The 18,708-nt window shown below is 46.2% G+C and overlaps 1 protein-coding gene across 2 annotated transcripts; it reads right to left on the bottom strand.

Annotated features, from left to right (window-relative positions):
• Positions 1 to 293: 293 nt before the first annotated feature.
• On the bottom strand, positions 294 to 17,655 carry LOC149331190 (uncharacterized). Of its 2 annotated transcripts, none has more exons than XM_089556372.1 (4): positions 17,500 to 17,655; positions 13,692 to 13,812; positions 10,306 to 10,601; positions 294 to 818 (listed from the first exon to the last, which is right to left on the bottom strand). In XM_089556372.1, the coding sequence occupies exons 2-4, from the start codon at positions 13,780 to 13,782 to the stop codon at positions 579 to 581; spliced, it is 627 nt and encodes a 208-aa protein (XP_089412498.1). In that variant the 5' UTR covers positions 13,783 to 13,812; positions 17,500 to 17,655; the 3' UTR covers positions 294 to 578. The 2 variants fall into 2 exon arrangements, with proteins under 2 accessions (XP_089412498.1, XP_089412497.1); XM_089556371.1 differs by having other exon boundaries at positions 13,692 to 13,815; positions 17,500 to 17,654.
• Between the last annotated feature and the right edge of the window lie 1,053 nt (positions 17,656 to 18,708).

Raw genomic sequence — 18,708 nt, 5'->3', positions numbered from 1 at the left:
TTGGGATTTGGTGCCAGCCACAATGGCCGCATTCAGATGGAGGCGAAATGAAGAACAGAGAGGTTTTCGGAGACTGCAGGGCCAATAAACGATCACTAGCTGCATGCAGTTCATCCGGTGGCTTTCACTACAGCGTGGCTCTTAGCCCAATATCTTTTTGTACCACATAAGAAATCACCTGCTATTGACATCTTTGTGCATGTGATTTCATGTGTTGCATATCTTAGTTTGTGAAATCTCCTGCGTCCTCGCACAATATACTTCTGTAAAGAGCTTATGACAAAACTCTGAGGTGCGAAATTCTGAACTTTTCAAAAATGTAATTTATTAAGAGAAACCAAATACATGGTAGCAGAGGTAAACGTGACTCGCGAAAAACCAGTTGGACATATATAAACATGCAAAACAGCAATGCCGCTTGGGCGAATGCCCATTCTCTTTTCTACAATATTTTCAAGTCGGAAAAATAGACCACGACAAAATTTTCAAAATCAGTATAAATCTTGATTAGATATATAACGGCCTTGTTTTGCTTAAAGTTACTAAATTTTTGCGCGCTGAAAGCTTCAGCTCTTGGTTTATTCACGCAGGAGGGCCACCGCATCTACGCGAAGGAGCCTGCTCCAAAACAGCTCGAGATGCGGCATCAACACGACGCTCACGACGTCGACGAAGATGCGCCATCCCCTACTGGCCCCTTCCAGGAAGAGCTCGGCGTCGTCCAGACTGTCGGGCTCGATGTTTAGCAGCGTGATCCTCTCTGGTTCTTCGGGAGTGGGTTCTGCCTTGAAGTAGAGGCGCAGCTTGCTACTGGACACCTATAGTAAGGACAAAACAGGAAAGAGAATTTCCCTTAGAGTGTATCAGGCACGTATATGACGGTGCGTCTCTGTAGCTGACATGCGCGGTGCGAGCTGCCTGTTATCACTAGCGGGCTATATAATCGGCACGCTTCAATAAACACACGTTCTTCTTGTTCTGGACATCATGCTGTTGCCACGTTCTTTCCAACTCGGATACATCGTGTCAGAAGTGGGGTTGACTTTCAATGCGCAGAAGTGCAAGTTCAATGTGACCGAAGTAAAGTTCCTCGGTGACATAATAACCGGAAATGTATTATGTCACCGAGTATGTATGTATCCGAGTTGGAAAGAACGTGGCAACAGCATGATGTCCAGAACAAGAAGAACGTGTGTTTATTGAAGCGTGCCGATAATATAGCCCGCTAGTGATAACAGGCAGCTCGCACCGCGCATGTCAGCGACAGAGACGCACCGTCATATACGTGCCTGATACATCTTTTCGCGGGAACAAACAAAAACAGTTGCAGCAACAGGGATTAGTTAAGCGCACTGATTAAATTCCTCGTCATAGCAAAGGCGTTGCGGGGCCCTCCTGTTCCGGTACGATCTCCTTAATGCTGGTGGCTGCACGGCACCCGGAGGCGAGCTTCCCGCTGTATTGGCCGCGCACGGTGGTTCCCCAGCAGTGCTTTGTGGCCCTCCCGAGGCCTGCGATGCGAGGCAGGTACCAGGCGACGAAGGCGAGGCAGGTACCCGGGGGTTGTCGATTGGCCCACTTGTGTCGCCACCGTCGTCACTGCTCGTCTCGGCATACCGCTCTCGCGTCTCTGCGAGATGTCGCCGGTTACGTCGCAGAATTCTTCCATCTTCCGTTAGAAGCTGGTACGACCTTGGAGCCGGAGCGCTTACTACCCTCGCCTTCCGGGCCCACGTTGTAGTTCCTCGCAGCCTTACCACGTCGCCTCGAGAAAGCTTCGGCAACGGTTTGCCCTGCGTTTTCTGGCGATGCTTCTCTACCTTGCTGCGCGGCACTTCTTCAAAGTCGGGAAGGTTGGCTCGCAGGCGTCTCCCTTGCAAAAGTTCCCCCGGGGATCGGCCGTCTTCGAGTGGTGTTGATCGATAGGCCAGCAGGCCTTGCCAGAAATCATCCCCGGAATCCTGGGTTTTCTTCAAGATGCGTTTGACCACCTGCACACCTTTTTCAGCCAAACCATTTGACTGAGGGTAATGGGGACTCGAAGTCACATGTGTAAAGTCATAGTTCTGTGCAAACACGGCAAACTCGTGGCTCGAAAATTGAGGACCATTGTCCGTGCACACTTCTAGTGGCACGCCATATCTTGCGAAGATAGCGCTGAGTGCAGCAATTGTAGCCCTTGCACTAGTGTCCTGAAGTTGCTGCACCTCTGGGAAGTTAGAAAATGCATCGTAAGCAACCAGGTACGAGTCTGCAGCAAAGAAAAAGATGTCCACTCCCACCCGGTACCATGCACATCGGGGAGTTGGCCGCATGAGGAGCGGTTCTTTTCCGTGCACGTAAGCGAATTTCCTGCAGGTTGGACAGCTAGCTGCCAGAGAAACAATCTCACTGTTAAGGCCCGGCCAGAAAACAAGACGACGTGCCCTCTCTTTACATTTTTGCATGACAAGGTGTCCCGCGTGAATTCTAGACAGAATTTTCTTTCGCATGCTCTTTGGTACGACCACTTTGGAGCCTTTAAAAACTATTCCATTAACCACAGAAAGGTCTTGTGTAAAAGGCTTGAGTTCACCCTCCACTGGTTGGCCCCTTGACAGACTTTGCACCACGGCTTGCAGACAGTCGTCGCACGCCGTTTCTCTCTGCAGTTCGCGCTGCGTCGTTGGCGTCACCATATAACCCAGGGATTCGACTGCGTGAATTTCCACTTCATCCATGCCTGTGTCTTGGTGGCTGCTGCTGTTGCCATCAGCTGTGGATCGTGATAACATATCTGCTAGAACCAAGTTCTTGCCGGGAATGTACTGCAAACAGAAGTCATACATAAACAAGCGCAAAAAAAATCTTTGCAGTCGAGGTGGCATGTCATCGATTGCCTTTTCCGCAATTGATAAGAGTGGCTTATGGTCAGTTTCTATTAGCAGTTGTCGCCCGTAGACAAACTGATGGAACTTTTCGCAACCAAAGCAAATGCCAAGGGCCTCCTTTTCGATTTGAGCATACCTCTGCTCTGCTTGTGTTAACACACGGGACGCGTATGCCACGGGTCGCCATTCATCAGAATGACGTTGCAGAAGGGCCGCCCCTACCCCGTTCCGCGAAGCGTCGCATGTAATCTTTGTGTCCCTTCGAGCATCAAAGATTGCGAGCACGGGAGCGGTAGTCAAAACTTGCGTTACGCTTTTCCACTCTCTAGCGTGGTTTTCAGTCCATTGAAAATCGGAGCGACATTTGATAAGATCCCTTAATAACGCCGTTCTTTCCGACAGCCGCGGCACGAATTTTCCAAAATAGTTGAGGACACCCAGCATACGTTGAACCTCTGCTTTGCTTGTTGGTTCTGGCATGTCAATCATTGTTTTAACGAGCTGTGCGCCAGGAGATATGCCATTTCCGGTTATTATGTCACCGAGGAACTTTACTTCGGTCACATTGAACTTGCACTTCTGCGCATTGAAAGTCAACCCCGCTTCTTCGACCGCTTTCAGGACAGCTACTAGTCTGTCATCGTGCTCTTGTCTCGTTGAGCCCCACACCAGAATGTCATCAATATATACTAGCACGCCTGGCAGCCTGTCTAGAACTTGCGTCATTGTTTGGTGAAACACTTCCGGTGCAGATGATATTCCAAACGGCAACCGCAAAAATCGGTACCTCCCAAAAGGTGACGAGAAAGTACATATCTTTGATGTTTCTTCGTCTAGCGGTATCTGGTGGTACCCCGAGTTAGCATCCAAGCAACTGAAGTACTTCGCGCCCGCCAACTTAGCTTCCATGTCTTCTCGTCTCGGGAGGGGAAAATGCTGCCTCTTAATGTGCCGATTGATCTGCCTGGGATCCAAACAAACTCGCAAACCGCCATCTTTTTTCTTGACGACAACCAGTGGACTTACCCAGTCAGTAGGCTCATTCACTTTCACAATGATGTTGGCTCGTTCCATTCTTTCGAGTTCCTTTTTGAGAGGCTCCTCCAACGCCAAAGGCACCCGGCGGGCTGGCTGCACGACCGGTACTGCTCCAGGTTCCAGGACCATGTGATATGGCTGCTTCAAGCAACCAAGTCCTTCGAAAATATGCCTATAATTCTTGAGAGAACCATGTTTAGGAGGCGTATTTATAACATTCACGGCACGCTGAACCAGTCCCAAAGCTTCACTGGCGTCCAGTCCGAGTATAGGCTGACGACCGTTTTTCACAATGAAAAGCTTCACTACCGTGTGGGAATTTCCAACGCGTACAGTTGCCGACACTGTCCCAAAGCACGTAATAACGCCGCCGTTATATGCCCGTAGTACTGTGCTCGTCGGAGTTAGTGCTCCAGCTGATGGCAGCTTTCGATAGACTGAAAACGGTAAGAGGCTCGCTTGCGCCCCTGTGTCTATTTTGAAGGCAATTTCCTGACCGCCGACTTCAGCATTTACAGTCCACTCATTCGTGCCACTTTTAATTCCTACGTCTAGTACGTCATCTAGCAGAACTTTTTGCTGGGCTAGTTGGTCCATTCTGACATTGGTGAAAACAGCGCGAAAGAAGAAGCCCGAAGGCGAAACGAGGAAGTGACAGGAAAGAGCGACAGGACAGCGCTCTTTCCTGTCACTTCCTCGTTTCGCCTTCGGGCTTCTTCTTTCGCGCTCAGCGCTCTTTCCTGTCACTTCCTCGTTTCGCCTTCGGGCTTCTTCTTTCGCGCTGTTTTCACCAATGTCTAGTACGTCAAAATCGTTCTCCGGAAGTGTGTCGACTTCGCTCACTTCTTTTGACTTCCTACAGCAGACAGCAAAGTGGTGAAACCTACCACACACGTAGCACCTTTTACCAAATGCTGGGCATTGCTTCGGTTTGTGCTTGCGATTACACTTTCTACACTGCCATTGCTCCCCGTCGCACTTGGGCTCTTTACTCTGTGCATGCTGCAAGTCTGTGCGCCGCCTTGAAACAAAATCCACACAACTCTCTTCTTTACGCCACACCTCTTTTTGCTGTGCTACTGATTCTGCAATTTTGCACATCTCCTCCGCTTTTGCTAACGTCAATCCTTTCTCTTGAAGCATCTTCTCCCGTAATCTAGGACTGTTGGTACCAAAGACGATCTGGTCTCTTACCATTGAGTCGTGTAACGTCCCAAAGTTACATTGTGAAGCTTGCTTCTTCAGGTCACGTAAAAATTTTTCGAATGGCTCTCCTTCCGCTTGGTTCCTCGTGCGAAAAAGGTACCGCTCATGCACCTCGTTGCTCACCTCTGTGCAGTAGGCGTCGAACTTTCCTATCAAGGTGCTGTAGTCATCCTTGTTCTCGCCCGACTCGAACTTAAAATTGTTGAACACATCGAGTGCCTCGTCACCGGCGATGCTCAGCAGGAGCGCAGCTTTCGAAGCCTCACTTCTCGGTTGGTCCTTGACTGCCGACGCTTGCAGGAAAATCTCAAATTTCTGCTTGAAACGCTTCCATGATGCCGAGACACTCCCTGCCAGACGCAGCGGTTCCGGTGCGACCAGCCGTTCCATGCTTCGTCCGCCGTCGGTGTAGCTAGATCGTCTTAGCAACGTAACGTATGTGTTTCACAAGCACTCATGTAATTTTTCTCTTCGTGCTTTATTAACGCTGCTAAAGATCACAAAGGGAAACAATGTCAGCCTGGTGCAAGATTGTGGAAGGGTTTGAAGTGAAAATCGGTTCATGGAATGGCGGCCGCATTGGCTACTGCGACTTGCTTATTACGACAGCGCAGAACAGTAGCAGGGTGCCATTGAAAAAGCGCGCTTACCATTAGGAAGTTTTGAATGGGTTTTCTGCTATCATACTTTCCGAGGGGAGACTAACGCCAGGACCACTTTAAAGCTGGTATGGCAAGAGGAAAGCTGAGACTGAGAGGGTGTTTTAGTCAGCCTTCGTCATTTTTCTTACTGTCCTTAGTTACGGAAATATTTTGGGGCTATAGCCCTAATTGAAGAAGCATTAATCTGCTGTAATAAGGTTTAGTGGGCGGTGCTTTTGTATTTTTCTATTGTTTCGATTTTTTGCAGCACTACTAACTGAATGCATCCGCCGCCTTCCACCCCCTCCCACCAAAACACACGCACTCACTCACACGCACTCACACGCGTACGCCCACATACATGCGCGCTGACATGCATACACACCGAGACACATGCATGCACACAACGACCCTACTAATCACATTAGAAAAGCAGTTCAGGAGAGCAAGCTGCCGGGCTAGTTGGTGAAGCATGTTGAATTGAATTCAGCGCAAAAATACAGACAAGGGACAAAGAGAGACACACTGAGACGTTCACGAGCGCTAACTACCAACTGTTTATTCATGCTGAAATACAGGGGATATATAGGAAGGGAATGAAGAGCATGCGCGTAGCGAGGTACAGATAATGCACATCCGTCAAGCAAACGAGTTAATCAAAAAACGAATCTAAAAAAGCACATTCAGATGAGTATATGTGTACCGACGGGTCACTGACACAACGTTCGGACAGCTTTCTGATATAATAAGCTTCTAAAACGAGCCTTGCCTTATCATTACCGCTCTTGCCAAGAATCGTGGTCTTCTCTAATCCCGCCCTACATTTACACGAAGCAAGGTGCCGCACAAGATTCACATTCGTGTCGTTATTTTCTATGTTTTTGGCATGCTCCCGTAGCCGGTCATTAATACAGCGGCCAGTTTGGCCAACGTATGAAGCCCCACATGAGAGGGGGATGCAGTACACCACACCTATTGCACATTTGGCGTAGGCGAACCCATGTTTTTTGTTGCAGCCCCTGCCGGCACAACCAGTAATGCGAGGGCATAGCTTGGACAGCTTGTTTGGAGCTGAGAATACCAAGGGCACGTGGTGCCTGCCAGCCACTTTTTTGAGGTTGTGTGAGAGTTGGTGTACATAAGGGACCACCACCGGCTTAGAAGAAGGGGATTCATGTCTTTTCTGGGCGCCTTTATGCTTCTGCAGGAGGGTTTCGGCAACAGCTGAAATGACCGGGCCAGGGAAGCCTGCTACTGAAAGTCGCGAAACCTGATCGTTCAAACTCTCTAGCATTTTATGTGGGCAGGATTTTCGAAGCGCAGATTCCAGGCAAAGCGACGCAATAGCTCGCTTTACCACCTTGGAATGAGCGGAATCAAAGCTGAGCAACTCTTTGTTGGCTCGGGGGGAGTACATCCAGCAGGTATGGTCTCGGCAGAACGTGAGCTTAAGGTCTAAAAAACGCAAAGTCTGACTTTCAGGTAGTTCATGGGTAAAAACTAAACCTTTCCCCAGTTGATTAAAAGTAGATAAAACCAGTGAAACAATATGGTCAAGGGATGTAAAGTTCCCTGACCTTAAAATAATTAAAAAGTCATCAACATATCTAAAAACTTTAAAAACTGGCCCCCCTTGAAAACTCCGTGCAAGAAGGCGGTCAATTGAAGATAAAAATATGTCACATAAAATGGGAGCTACACATGAGCCGATACAAATGCCCTTACGCTGCAGAAAAAACTCGTTGTCATGAGAGATAAAAGTTACCTGCAGGTAGTATTCTAGTAATTTTAAAAAATTGTCTACCGAGATACCAGCTGAGTTCTGAAAAGCCACAGCCCCCGAGCCTTCAATGCTTTCTCTGACCGAAGCTAACAGCTCAGCATGTGGAACAGAATAGAACAAGTCTTGGATGTCAATGGAAAAGGCTAAATCCATCCGATCGTTATTCTGCACAAAATCGGCAACTTCTTGTTGCCCTTCTTGTCGCCATCAACAGGACTATAGCCTCAAAGGCGATAAACGAAGACCAGGAACGTTGCCTACTGGATGGCGTGGACTGCTTAAAAAGGTGTGCTAAACATCCCATGTACTGTAAGACTGGTTCCATTGATGTTTTTTCCGTTGTTAAATATTTTAAGGACCATGGTTTAAGCTTATTGCAATCTGACAAAGAAGGCATGTTTGTTGTCATGCCGAACGGCCTTTTTAAAGAAAAAGCGCTCCAAGCGGTTCACAAAAATTTTATGCCTGTCAAACGAAGCCAAACCAGGGTGAAAACTAAATTCATTGCTTTTTGTAGCAGCCTACAGTTGTCTTCTCTGGCAACTGCCATCAATGCCAGCTCAAAGAATTCCTTGGATATTTTTTTCGCGGCAAAAACGCACAAACCGGATATGCCATTCAGGGCCATTGTTAGCGAGAAGGGTTCATGGCAACACAACGTGAGTCGTTTTTTGCTCAGCAAGCTTAAGCACATTCCTGTTGATGACCCCTTTCTGATAAAGAAGTCACAAGAAGTTGCCGATTTTGTGCAGAATAACGATCGGATGGATTTAGCCTTTTCCATTGACATCCAAGACTTGTTCTATTCTGTTCCACATGCTGAGCTGTTAGCTTCGGTCAGAGAAAGCATTGAAGGCTCGGGGGCTGTGGCTTTTCAGAACTCAGCTGGTATCTCGGTAGACAATTTTTTAAAATTACTAGAATACTACCTGCAGGTAACTTTTATCTCTCATGACAACGAGTTTTTTCTGCAGCGTAAGGGCATTTGTATCGGCTCATGTGTAGCTCCCATTTTATGTGACATATTTTTATCTTCAATTGACCGCCTTCTTGCACGGAGTTTTCAAGGGGGGCCAGTTTTTAAAGTTTTTAGATATGTTGATGACTTTTTAATTATTTTAAGGTCAGGGAACTTTACATCCCTTGACCATATTGTTTCACTGGTTTTATCTACTTTTAATCAACTGGGGAAAGGTTTAGTTTTTACCCATGAACTACCTGAAAGTCAGACTTTGCGTTTTTTAGACCTTAAGCTCACGTTCTGCCGAGACCATACCTGCTGGATGTACTCCCCCCGAGCCAACAAAGAGTTGCTCAGCTTTGATTCCGCTCATTCCAAGGTGGTAAAGCGAGCTATTGCGTCGCTTTGCCTGGAATCTGCGCTTCGAAAATCCTGCCCACATAAAATGCTAGAGAGTTTGAACGATCAGGTTTCGCGACTTTCAGTAGCAGGCTTCCCTGGCCCGGTCATTTCAGCTGTTGCCGAAACCCTCCTGCAGAAGCATAAAGGCGCCCAGAAAAGACATGAATCCCCTTCTTCTAAGCCGGTGGTGGTCCCTTATGTACACCAACTCTCACACAACCTCAAAAAAGTGGCTGGCAGGCACCACGTGCCCTTGGTATTCTCAGCTCCAAACAAGCTGTCCAAGCTATGCCCTCGCATTACTGGTTGTGCCGGCAGGGGCTGCAACAAAAAACATGGGTTCGCCTACGCCAAATGTGCAATAGGTGTGGTGTACTGCATCCCCCTCTCATGTGGGGCTTCATACGTTGGCCAAACTGGCCGCTGTATTAATGACCGGCTACGGGAGCATGCCAAAAACATAGAAAATAACGACACGAATGTGAATCTTGTGCGGCACCTTGCTTCGTGTAAATGTAGGGCGGGATTAGAGAAGACCACGATTCTTGGCAAGAGCGGTAATGATAAGGCAAGGCTCGTTTTAGAAGCTTATTATATCAGAAAGCTGTCCGAACGTTGTGTCAGTGACCCGTCGGTACACATATACTCATCTGAATGTGCTTTTTTAGATTCGTTTTTTGATTAACTCGTTTGCTTGACGGATGTGCATTATCTGTACCTCGCTACGCGCATGCTCTTCATTCCCTTCCTATATATCCCCTGTATTTCAGCATGAATAAACAGTTGGTAGTTAGCGCTCGTGAACGTCTCAGTGTGTCTCTCTTTGTCCCTTGTCTGTATTTTTGCGCTGAATTCAATTCCACATTAGAAAAGCATATCACATTAGAAAAGCAGGTGATTAGTGTGTTAGCACCGCTTCCTTGTCTCTTCTTGATAATTAACTCGCGTTTTTGGACCATTGCGGTTAAATGCCACGAGACGATAGTAGCGCTGTACTTAAGCTTTGGTTTCCGCAATAAAATTCAGTTGGAAGTGCAGCATACGCCCTGTAGTACTTGTGTCTTTTTTGCCCCCGTTTTTTCGTGCTGCTACGTTTTCAAGATAGATAACAAAGCCAGATTAGTGATGCTCTAGGTGACATCAGCAGCACCTAGTCATCTTTGGCTGAAGATCAGAAGCACAGAGTAGATAACCGCCATCCCCTTAGCTTAATCGTGTTGAAGCTCAGGGAAAGGCAACCTAGCCGCAAGCGACAGTGACGCAAGTGGTGAGAAAAACGCAGTAGATTTGATGAAAGATTGCCCCACAGTGGGGGCAGTTGCAGGCACACACGAGATTAGAAGAAGGGCCTTTTTTTCGTAGTGGGCTTAATCAAGTTCATTGTGAGGACAGTGACATGCCTACCTTCGTCCCCAGTTTGCCCCTGGATCCGGTGCAGCTCTTCCAGTTGGCGCTGATGGTCAACGGCTTTTCGGCAAACACGACAGCTTCGATTAGGGTTTCGTTAGAGACGCAAAAGCTATAGAGTGGCTTGAAGGTCCACAGGCTGTCCAGGCCAGTAACCTCAGGTGCGCTGATCCTGAATCCCATGATCAAGTTCTTCTCAGCACCGGATGGGGCAGTTATGGTGGTCGGTATCTTCCGTAGGAAGGCATGCACGCTTTCTGACCAGTCGACGTTGGGTGTGCCGCTGCATCTTGCTGAAAACCGAAAATCGGCATGATATGCACTTCAACACTGTCAGCTGTCAAGAGGCACACTGCTGTTATTAAGTAAAATATTAAGACTAGAAGCAGAAAACCGACATCTCATAAGAGACAACAACATGGTACACTGATCTCATTCGATACATGACATTTTCTATGCGTGTTAAAACACATTTAAGCTTCATTACATTTGAGGGTTTACTCTGTGTGTATGTAGGTTGTTAAAATTTTGCATCATTTCACAGAGTGTTCAGCAAAGCGCCACGCAAGCCTCCCACAAGACGGGCTTCGGCCAAACAGTAGAGTAGACTAATGGTAGAGCAACTTCATGTGTCATTATTATCAGCCAGATTGGATTAACTACAAGATTGATGTCTCTCAAATGTATATCCAATTTGTGTGTTATCCCGTTCTCGCCCCGGTCATCCTATCCCAAAATTTTGTGCAATCTCATCTCAGCACCTTGTTTTCTGCTTCATATCTCTAACTTATACACATCTCGATTGAATTTCTGGCCTCGCGCCGGAGTTGAATAGGGCGACAGTTTTCACGGCTGTTCAGGTGCAGTTAACGGCTTAACGAAGCGCAGCTTACGAAAAGCATTAGGATTGGTAAGAATACATCTACATAGTAAGGTAGCGACCGCGGACCCGGACAATAAGTAGGAGAACAAAGAAGAGGTTGGAGCGAATTTTGCTGGCCCTCTGAGATAATTAATTACAGTTTACCGGTAGTCCTTAAGAGCAAAGTATATAACAGCTGTATCCTACCGGTGCTCACCTATGGCGCAGAAACGTGGAGGCTAACGAAAAAGGTTGAACTTAAATTGTGGAGAATTAACGCGGCCAGCTACGAAACGAGAGTGATAGGTCGAACATTAATAAATAGGTAGACAGCAGAGTGGGAAAGAAAAGGAATGCAGTTAATGATATACTTGTAGAAATGAAGAAGAAATCGGATTGAGCAGGACATGTAATGAGAAAGCAAGATAACTTGTGCTCATTAAGGGTAAACGACTGGATACCAAGAGAGGCAAGCATAGCATAAGTCAGATGGACGGATGGAAGTTTTTGGGGATAAGGTGGCCGCAGCTGGCAAAGGACAGGGTTTATTGGAGCGTTATTGGAGACGGCTTTGCCCTGCATTGGGTGCAGTTAGTCTGATGGTGAAGAAGCTGAAAAATCGAATATTTCTTGCACGCAATCTACAGGCCATATGCGATCAATGACAAAAGCGCTTTCACCTGGACTCGACTTTGAAGGAATCCATACTGCGCTATAGCTGTAGTTGGAAACTATAGCCGGCGGGCTATACATGTATAAAGTGAAAATTTTAGCCTTTTGGGGTTATGATTAGGTGGAGACAATGCAGCATTTCATTTTTTGGATACCGCTCAATAAAACATAAAACGCCCAGCGCGATTCTACGTACCGGAAGCGGACAACATGCCGGAAGTGGCCAATGTAGTCAGTAAGATTTTTTTCAGCCAAAAAATGCGCCCCGAAGATTATACTCAGGGTGCGGACTATACACATAAAATTACGGTATTTGAGATTTCTTGCAGAGAAGGCATAAAAACTTTTCCGTAAAATGTTTTAGTTACATCCGCGGCACGCAGTAGGTGCCACTGGGGAAACTTTTTGGCTGGAATAGCGCTCAATGCTAGAGTTGGGATTCAGCAGCAAGTGCGGATGCCGCCAAAAACGTCGGTTCGCCTCGGGGCAAGAGAGTAAAATCGTTAGTTGTGTCACGAAACTGGAAATTGTTACGCCTGGGTTAAGATAGCACCCCCTCACAGGTGCTTTTTGCTGCCGGGTCGTAGACGGGTGTCTTGCCATGACGCCACTCACGTAACTGGAAGGATAGGACTGGGGTATAGCGCATTTGGCAGGTGCCCTCAGACCATGAGTAGCAGTTTGCCAGTACCCCTCAAGAGTAAAGCATATATCAGCTGTTTCTTACCGTCACTCACCTTTGAGGCAGAAACGTGGAGGCTAGCTAAAAGAGTTGAACAGAAACCCAAAGCAGCACAGCGAGCAGTGGAATGGAACATGATAGGTGTAGCGTTAGCAGACAGGCAGAGAACAGTGTGGATCAGGGTACTAACTGGAGTTAATGGTATCTTCGTCGAAATCAAGATGAAGAAATAGGCATGAGCAGAGCATGTAATGCCAATGCAAGGTACTGATGGCCCGTAAGAGTAATGAAGTTGATTAGAAGAGAAGGCAAGCTTAGGAGGCCGCGGCGGATTTGGAAGTCAGGTAGGTGGATGTGGTTTGGTCCTGCCTTGTAGGAAAAAGACAGGGTTAATTGGATAGAAATAGCGGATGAATTAATCCTGCAGTGGGAGTGGTTTGGCTTATTATGCATTCGCTTTTTCACTTGAGGAAGTTAAAAGTGTAGTTTCTTGCGCGGCTATTAAAAATTGCCATTCGGGTACAATTTTTTTTAATTTTTGGGAAATATTAGAAATAGCTGTCCTTTTGTCGTTCGCCAGCGCTATTGATGACGAGCGGGACTACTTTTTTGGGGGGTAGCATTGAACATACCCCATAAGTTGGTCTGTACAGTCAGGAAGTCCTCTATACTGTGCCGTCTGATTGAGAATCAGTGCTTTATTTAGACTTTTTCATTAGTTTCCTCTAGAATAAGAAATGATTTGTGTTTGACGGGATTAGTGTCAACACTGCTTCATTGTTAGTTTGTTCGTAACCATAGACGACATACACATTAATCATGAGTCTAGGTTTTTCAAATGCGATGGGGGCGACATTTGGAAATGATGGTGATCTAAATGATGGAGGTCGGATAGCGATTGTTGGTTGTGGCATTTGGGCCTGCAGCTTGAGGGATATAATATGCAAAATCTCTTCAAGATTAAGATTCATATTAACGCGAATGCTAAAGAATTCGTTGCGCAGAATTTGAACCCTTTCCTTCTTTTTCATCATAATGCTGATATAAAATTATTTTTTGAAACCATTCTTTCCTACTAAAGAGCTCTGCGGAAGTTGTCTGTGCGCCAGAAAGTGTGGTAAAACAAAACGTTAGAGACAGCTGTCAGTTCTAAAATATTTCACTTACGTGTAACCAGCCTCTGGGAGACTGCTGCAGCGCTGTGAAGTCCAATTGTGACAAGTAGAAATAATGCAAGGGTGTTCATTGCCATGGTCATTGGGTGGGGTCTGTATGCTGATAGGTGGTGCTGCTAGAGAAGAAAAAAGACGCTAGAATAAATCGTAGAAAGGCTGATAATTTTGGCACAGGAAGCAGACATCAGGTATTCACAGCAGAGCACGCGACTATCTGCTTGCAGCCACCAGATGTTCTTGCTCGTGCTAAAAAAAAAAGAACAGTGCCGCACTTTTAGCCCTGTGTTGGACACGTAGTACATGAAGTGTGCATCAAAAGTTTCCAAGCCATATGTCTGCTTTTCAGCCAGAGAAGAACGGCACTGGCAGACAACGGACGAGCACAAGAAGGACACACAACTGCGCAGTTGTGTGTCCTTCTTGGTCCTCATCCGTTGTCTGCCAGCGCTGTACTTCTCCGAATGATTCTTAACCAACTCGCCCAGCAGCCTAGCTTAGGTTGTTAGTCAGCGCTGTGTATCGTCCCTTCTAGTCTTCTGTCCTTGTGCCGTTGCGCTGTTTCACAAGAAATCATGTCTGACCAACGTGCTCATCAGTTATTGTTGAACATACCTTGCTTTTAAGCATTATAATTTGACATTTAGGACACCCAGAGAGTTACTAAGGTTCTCAGAAGTTACAATTATACTCTTTCTTCCTCCCACTGTTTTCATGTTAGAGTTGTCATCAACGCCACGCTACAGGCTTCAACAGCCGACCCTGTGGCTTTGGGAAATTTTGATGCGTCCTCTCTGCCGAAACTCACGAAAAGAGACACGGAAAATAAAAGAAACGGCACACTCAGACCAGCTTAGCATGAGAGCTTACGGGAACTATGCAGAACTCGAACGACGCTATGAATGTAAGCGCTTCATTAGAAGGAACTCCCCACCGTCACTGACGCAGTCAAGCTCTCACCCTCATTGCCCTCTTGCTGGGCCCTATCGCTGCTGGACATGTGAACTATCTGGATGCGCAGTTTCCCATTGCTGTCCTACCTTGAGTCCATTAATGATAGCTAAATACTGGCTTCGTTTTAGCTTTGGCCCGCTGCTCTTACAAATAAATAACTCCGAAAAAAAAGATACATCGCGGATTTTCGTATACACCGTGTCCGTCACCCGCTCGCCGCTGGGCAAATGTGAGAAGTAACCTTTTGTAGTACCTTCAGACACAGAGTACGCTGTTTCACTGAGTCCTTCATTCTAGATCCGATCAAATGCTTTGCATTTGTTCACAGGGTGTACCGTGCTGAATTACAGACGCAGAAGAATTATATTGGCTCGAGATTAGCAAAGGAATATCAACTGCGGCTTGAAGTCATCATGCGCAACATGGCAACCTAACGGAACAGTGGTCGATACATGGTCATTCAAATCATTAATTCAGGTGGAGCAATTACCTACAGGCCACTGTAAAACCAATCCCTCCTTTATACATTACCGACGCTGCCATCAACATTGCACCAGCCGGAAGTTCGATATAAAACAAAGTACTGGCCTGATGACGTAGAATGCACCAGTACCAAATCTCCCGCGGATTTAACCCTTCTCCTCAAAGGCCGCCGCGGTGGCTCAGTGGTTATGGTGATCGGTTGCTGACCCGAAAGGCGCGGTTTTGATCCCGGCCGCGACAGTCGCATTTAGATAAAGGTGAAATGCTAGAGCCCCGTTAAATGTGCGATGCCAGTGTAGGTTAAAGAACCCCAGGTGCTCGAAATCATCCTGAGCCCTCCACTACGGCGTCCCTCATAGCCTCTATTGCTCTTGGACGTTAAACCCAATAACACCAAACCTCCGCTACGAATATGTGAATACGCAGGCAGGGGTACCAACCGCAGTGCGGCTGACCCCAGTGCCACTAAGCCCATTGGCTTGGTGATCACTATTGCCGTTTGAGCAGTCACCTAGTGAAAGAAATAAAATGCATGTCATTTCAGAGCGATTATTTCTACTGCAGCGGACGCTTCAAACGGGATTAAGGTCGTGCGAGAGCGCTGCCTATATCTGTCTATTAAGATTAAATTAAGGTTAAGGTTAAGAAATTTCGGACAAAAGCAATTTTCAATGGGAAAAGTTTACGAACGCAGTTTTATCTTTCATGTATCGTAAGAATTCACTATAGCAATCAATATATCCGCAGATCTCCCGTCTGAAGGCTTGCATTTTTTATTTTAAAGTTTCTGTTATCGTCGAAAACGCTGCCTATTGGTTTTCTATACCAGTCTTAACTGCTCGATACGAGTAATGGAGAAACCCTTAAAGAAAGATTTTGCTACACATCAGAAGAATGGGCCATTACCTTCAATAGTTCCATAACAGTACCTTGCAATTTTCAAGTTATTAAAATGTTTATCCAAGAATGCTGGACATGTATTATGCTCAACAGATAAAACGGGATCGGACGGAGCCCACGGCCTTAGATATCTGGTGCGGAGTGATGTATGACGTGCGCCGAAAAGTTTTCACGTAATGCTGGTTTTAAATATGAAGAGTTTTAGTATGCTCTGGAAACAGGTACTCTTCATCGTGGCGTAGAATGCAGGGGGCGAATAATTAATTCAGTTATTAGGCGTAAACGCTTGCGAGCCGCACATTATTTTCTCATTAGTCTCGCTCTAGACGGATGATTCCTTTAACTCCTCTTTTTATTTTTATTATTTTTTATTTTATTTGAAAATACTGCAGCCCCATTCAAGGGGCTATAGCAGGAGTGGGTACAAAAATGTGGAACAATTCCACGCATACAAAAGTACATACAAGCATTACAAATATAAACGCTAGAAAAACAACATACAATGCTACGACTCAATTGCCGACGCAAAATCAGAGATTGATAGTGCACGAATGTTGCCATCCAAAGAATTCCAACACTCCACAGTGCGCGGAAAAAAACTGTATTTGAAAACGTTAGTGCGGGCAAAAAAAGGTTGGATATTAAGATCGTGATGGCTCCTGGTTGCAGATGGTTTTGAAAAAGAGATATGCTTACCCTCTGAAGGGCAATTAGCAGAATGTACTATGGAGTGAAGAAGTTTTAAGGACTCAGTTTTTCGGCGGGATGCAAGCGGGCTTATGTTTAGGGAAGACATCGCAGATGAGGGTGAAAAATGAAAGTCGTAGCGGCCGTATGCAGGAGTTAAGTGGTTATTCTACGCGAACTAAGCCTTCTGTTCCATTATGGCCTATCTTTTCCGTAGGTCAGTCTTTCCCGTCCCCACGTTTTACTCGTTGAGCGGCTTACGCCTCATTGAAGCGCCCATGGCGTAATTGGACGTCCCAGTGCCTTATCTTTACTAAAAAAAAAAAGAATTCTGTCCATTTTCATTTTTCGCAAGATACCTTGACATACCTAGGAAATTTCTCACCTTCCTGCCATCTTGCCGCTGCAGCGCGCAGTAGAGGTAGCAATGGGTCAGTTCTAGTAGCAGTAGTCGAGTAAATTCTACAGTAGTGCGCGATAAAGGAAAGTGGATTTTCGCATTTCATAAAAAAATCTTGAACAAAAATCGCGACAACTCACTGATTTTACAGGTCACCAACACAACGCTGTCATTTCTGACCTTAAAAAAGTACTTGCTTCAGCAGATGGCATGAAAGGGCTCACAAAAAATTAAGACAACTAACCTTTGCTTGCCCGTAATGCAGCCGAATATCTTTTAGGTCATTTCTGACCTCTGCAATTGGGTTTACGGTTTCACTCGTTGCTTATGCTTTGGAGAATGTCGCTACGAAAAGTTGGAGAGCAGCCTCCGTGCTTACCTTGCGTATGACCGGCGGCGCACGAACCTTCTCCTGCTGCGCCTCGCTGAGGATCTATCTCGCCAGCACAGCGACAGCGGCTTTTTAAACGTACCACTCCTTTACGTAGCTGGCCTGAAGCGTGACACAAGACGCGCCGTCGGAAAACAGCTGGAATGACCACACTGGCTGCGTCTTGACTGATGCAAACTTTTATCTCGTAGACGCACGCGTTTCCGCACCAATTAGCGACACTGGGAGCCTGGTACTGCGCGATACGTTGCACTTGGAACGGAACATACGCCGGTTGGACCGCCTCATATGCTGACAAGAACAAGAAGAACGTGTAATTGGGAACCAATCATGGCGGTCGGCTCGGTGACAGCGTGGCTGTAAGACACGGCTTCATGGAAGCACTTCAAGAATACTGAGATGCAGGTTTACGTAAAGCAATGAATTAAGCGTTGTTTTATCTTTAGTTTTCACAACCAAATGAAAAAAAAATTAAAAGAAGCTAGAACAAACGGAGTTTCTTGTATAATAAGGCATGTTAATTCGCGTTGAACGCATTGTGTTTGGCCGCGACGTCCACTTCCGCCGTTAGAACAAACTTTCTGCAGTAAACCTTTGTGACGTGTAAAGTCTTGCTTGAGTCATCGACTCCAAAACTGAAAAAAAAAGAGGATACACAAGCCGCAAAAAACAACCGCGAGGTGCAAAAACGCGTTGACAAACTTCAGCAAATGTAAAAGAACAGATATTCTTTATCCGAAATAGAAACATAAAGTTTTTACGCAAACTGCACCAAGCTTTGTAATTTAAGTCGTTTCACTGATATTCTTTGTACCTTGGCTTCATTCTTTGAAACATTTTCAGTTTCAACGCGCGCAACATGCGCTTGGAAAAAAGTGCTTGAGCACTCCGTCTATCATCCATCCATTCAAACAAACAAAAAGGTCTTTTTGGACAGTCGGGCAAAAAAAGAGCCAAAGCAAGATGCTCTGTAGCTTTTACAGTTCATGTTTCCTGTGACCTCAAGCTACTGTTTTCAATAAAATGGTGCAGGTAGTCTTTGTCCAGCTTATTTATGCACCCACACCATTCGGGATCTACGTCAAGTCAAGTAGGCCTTTAATACAATGGTGCTGCCATGAATGTGATTCCCATTTTTGCTACATCAGGTCTGATCGAGCCAACGATGAGCCGGTGCATAAGGAATGGCTGCATATG

The sequence above is a fragment of the Amblyomma mixtum genome, chromosome 8, assembly GCF_055824585.1.
Source record: "Amblyomma mixtum isolate Tamu chromosome 8, ASM5582458v1, whole genome shotgun sequence".
Classification (NCBI taxonomy): Eukaryota; Metazoa; Arthropoda; class Arachnida; order Ixodida; family Ixodidae; genus Amblyomma; species Amblyomma mixtum.
Note: the sequence above shows the minus strand (reverse complement) of the source record. Positions and strands in the feature narration are given on the sequence as shown.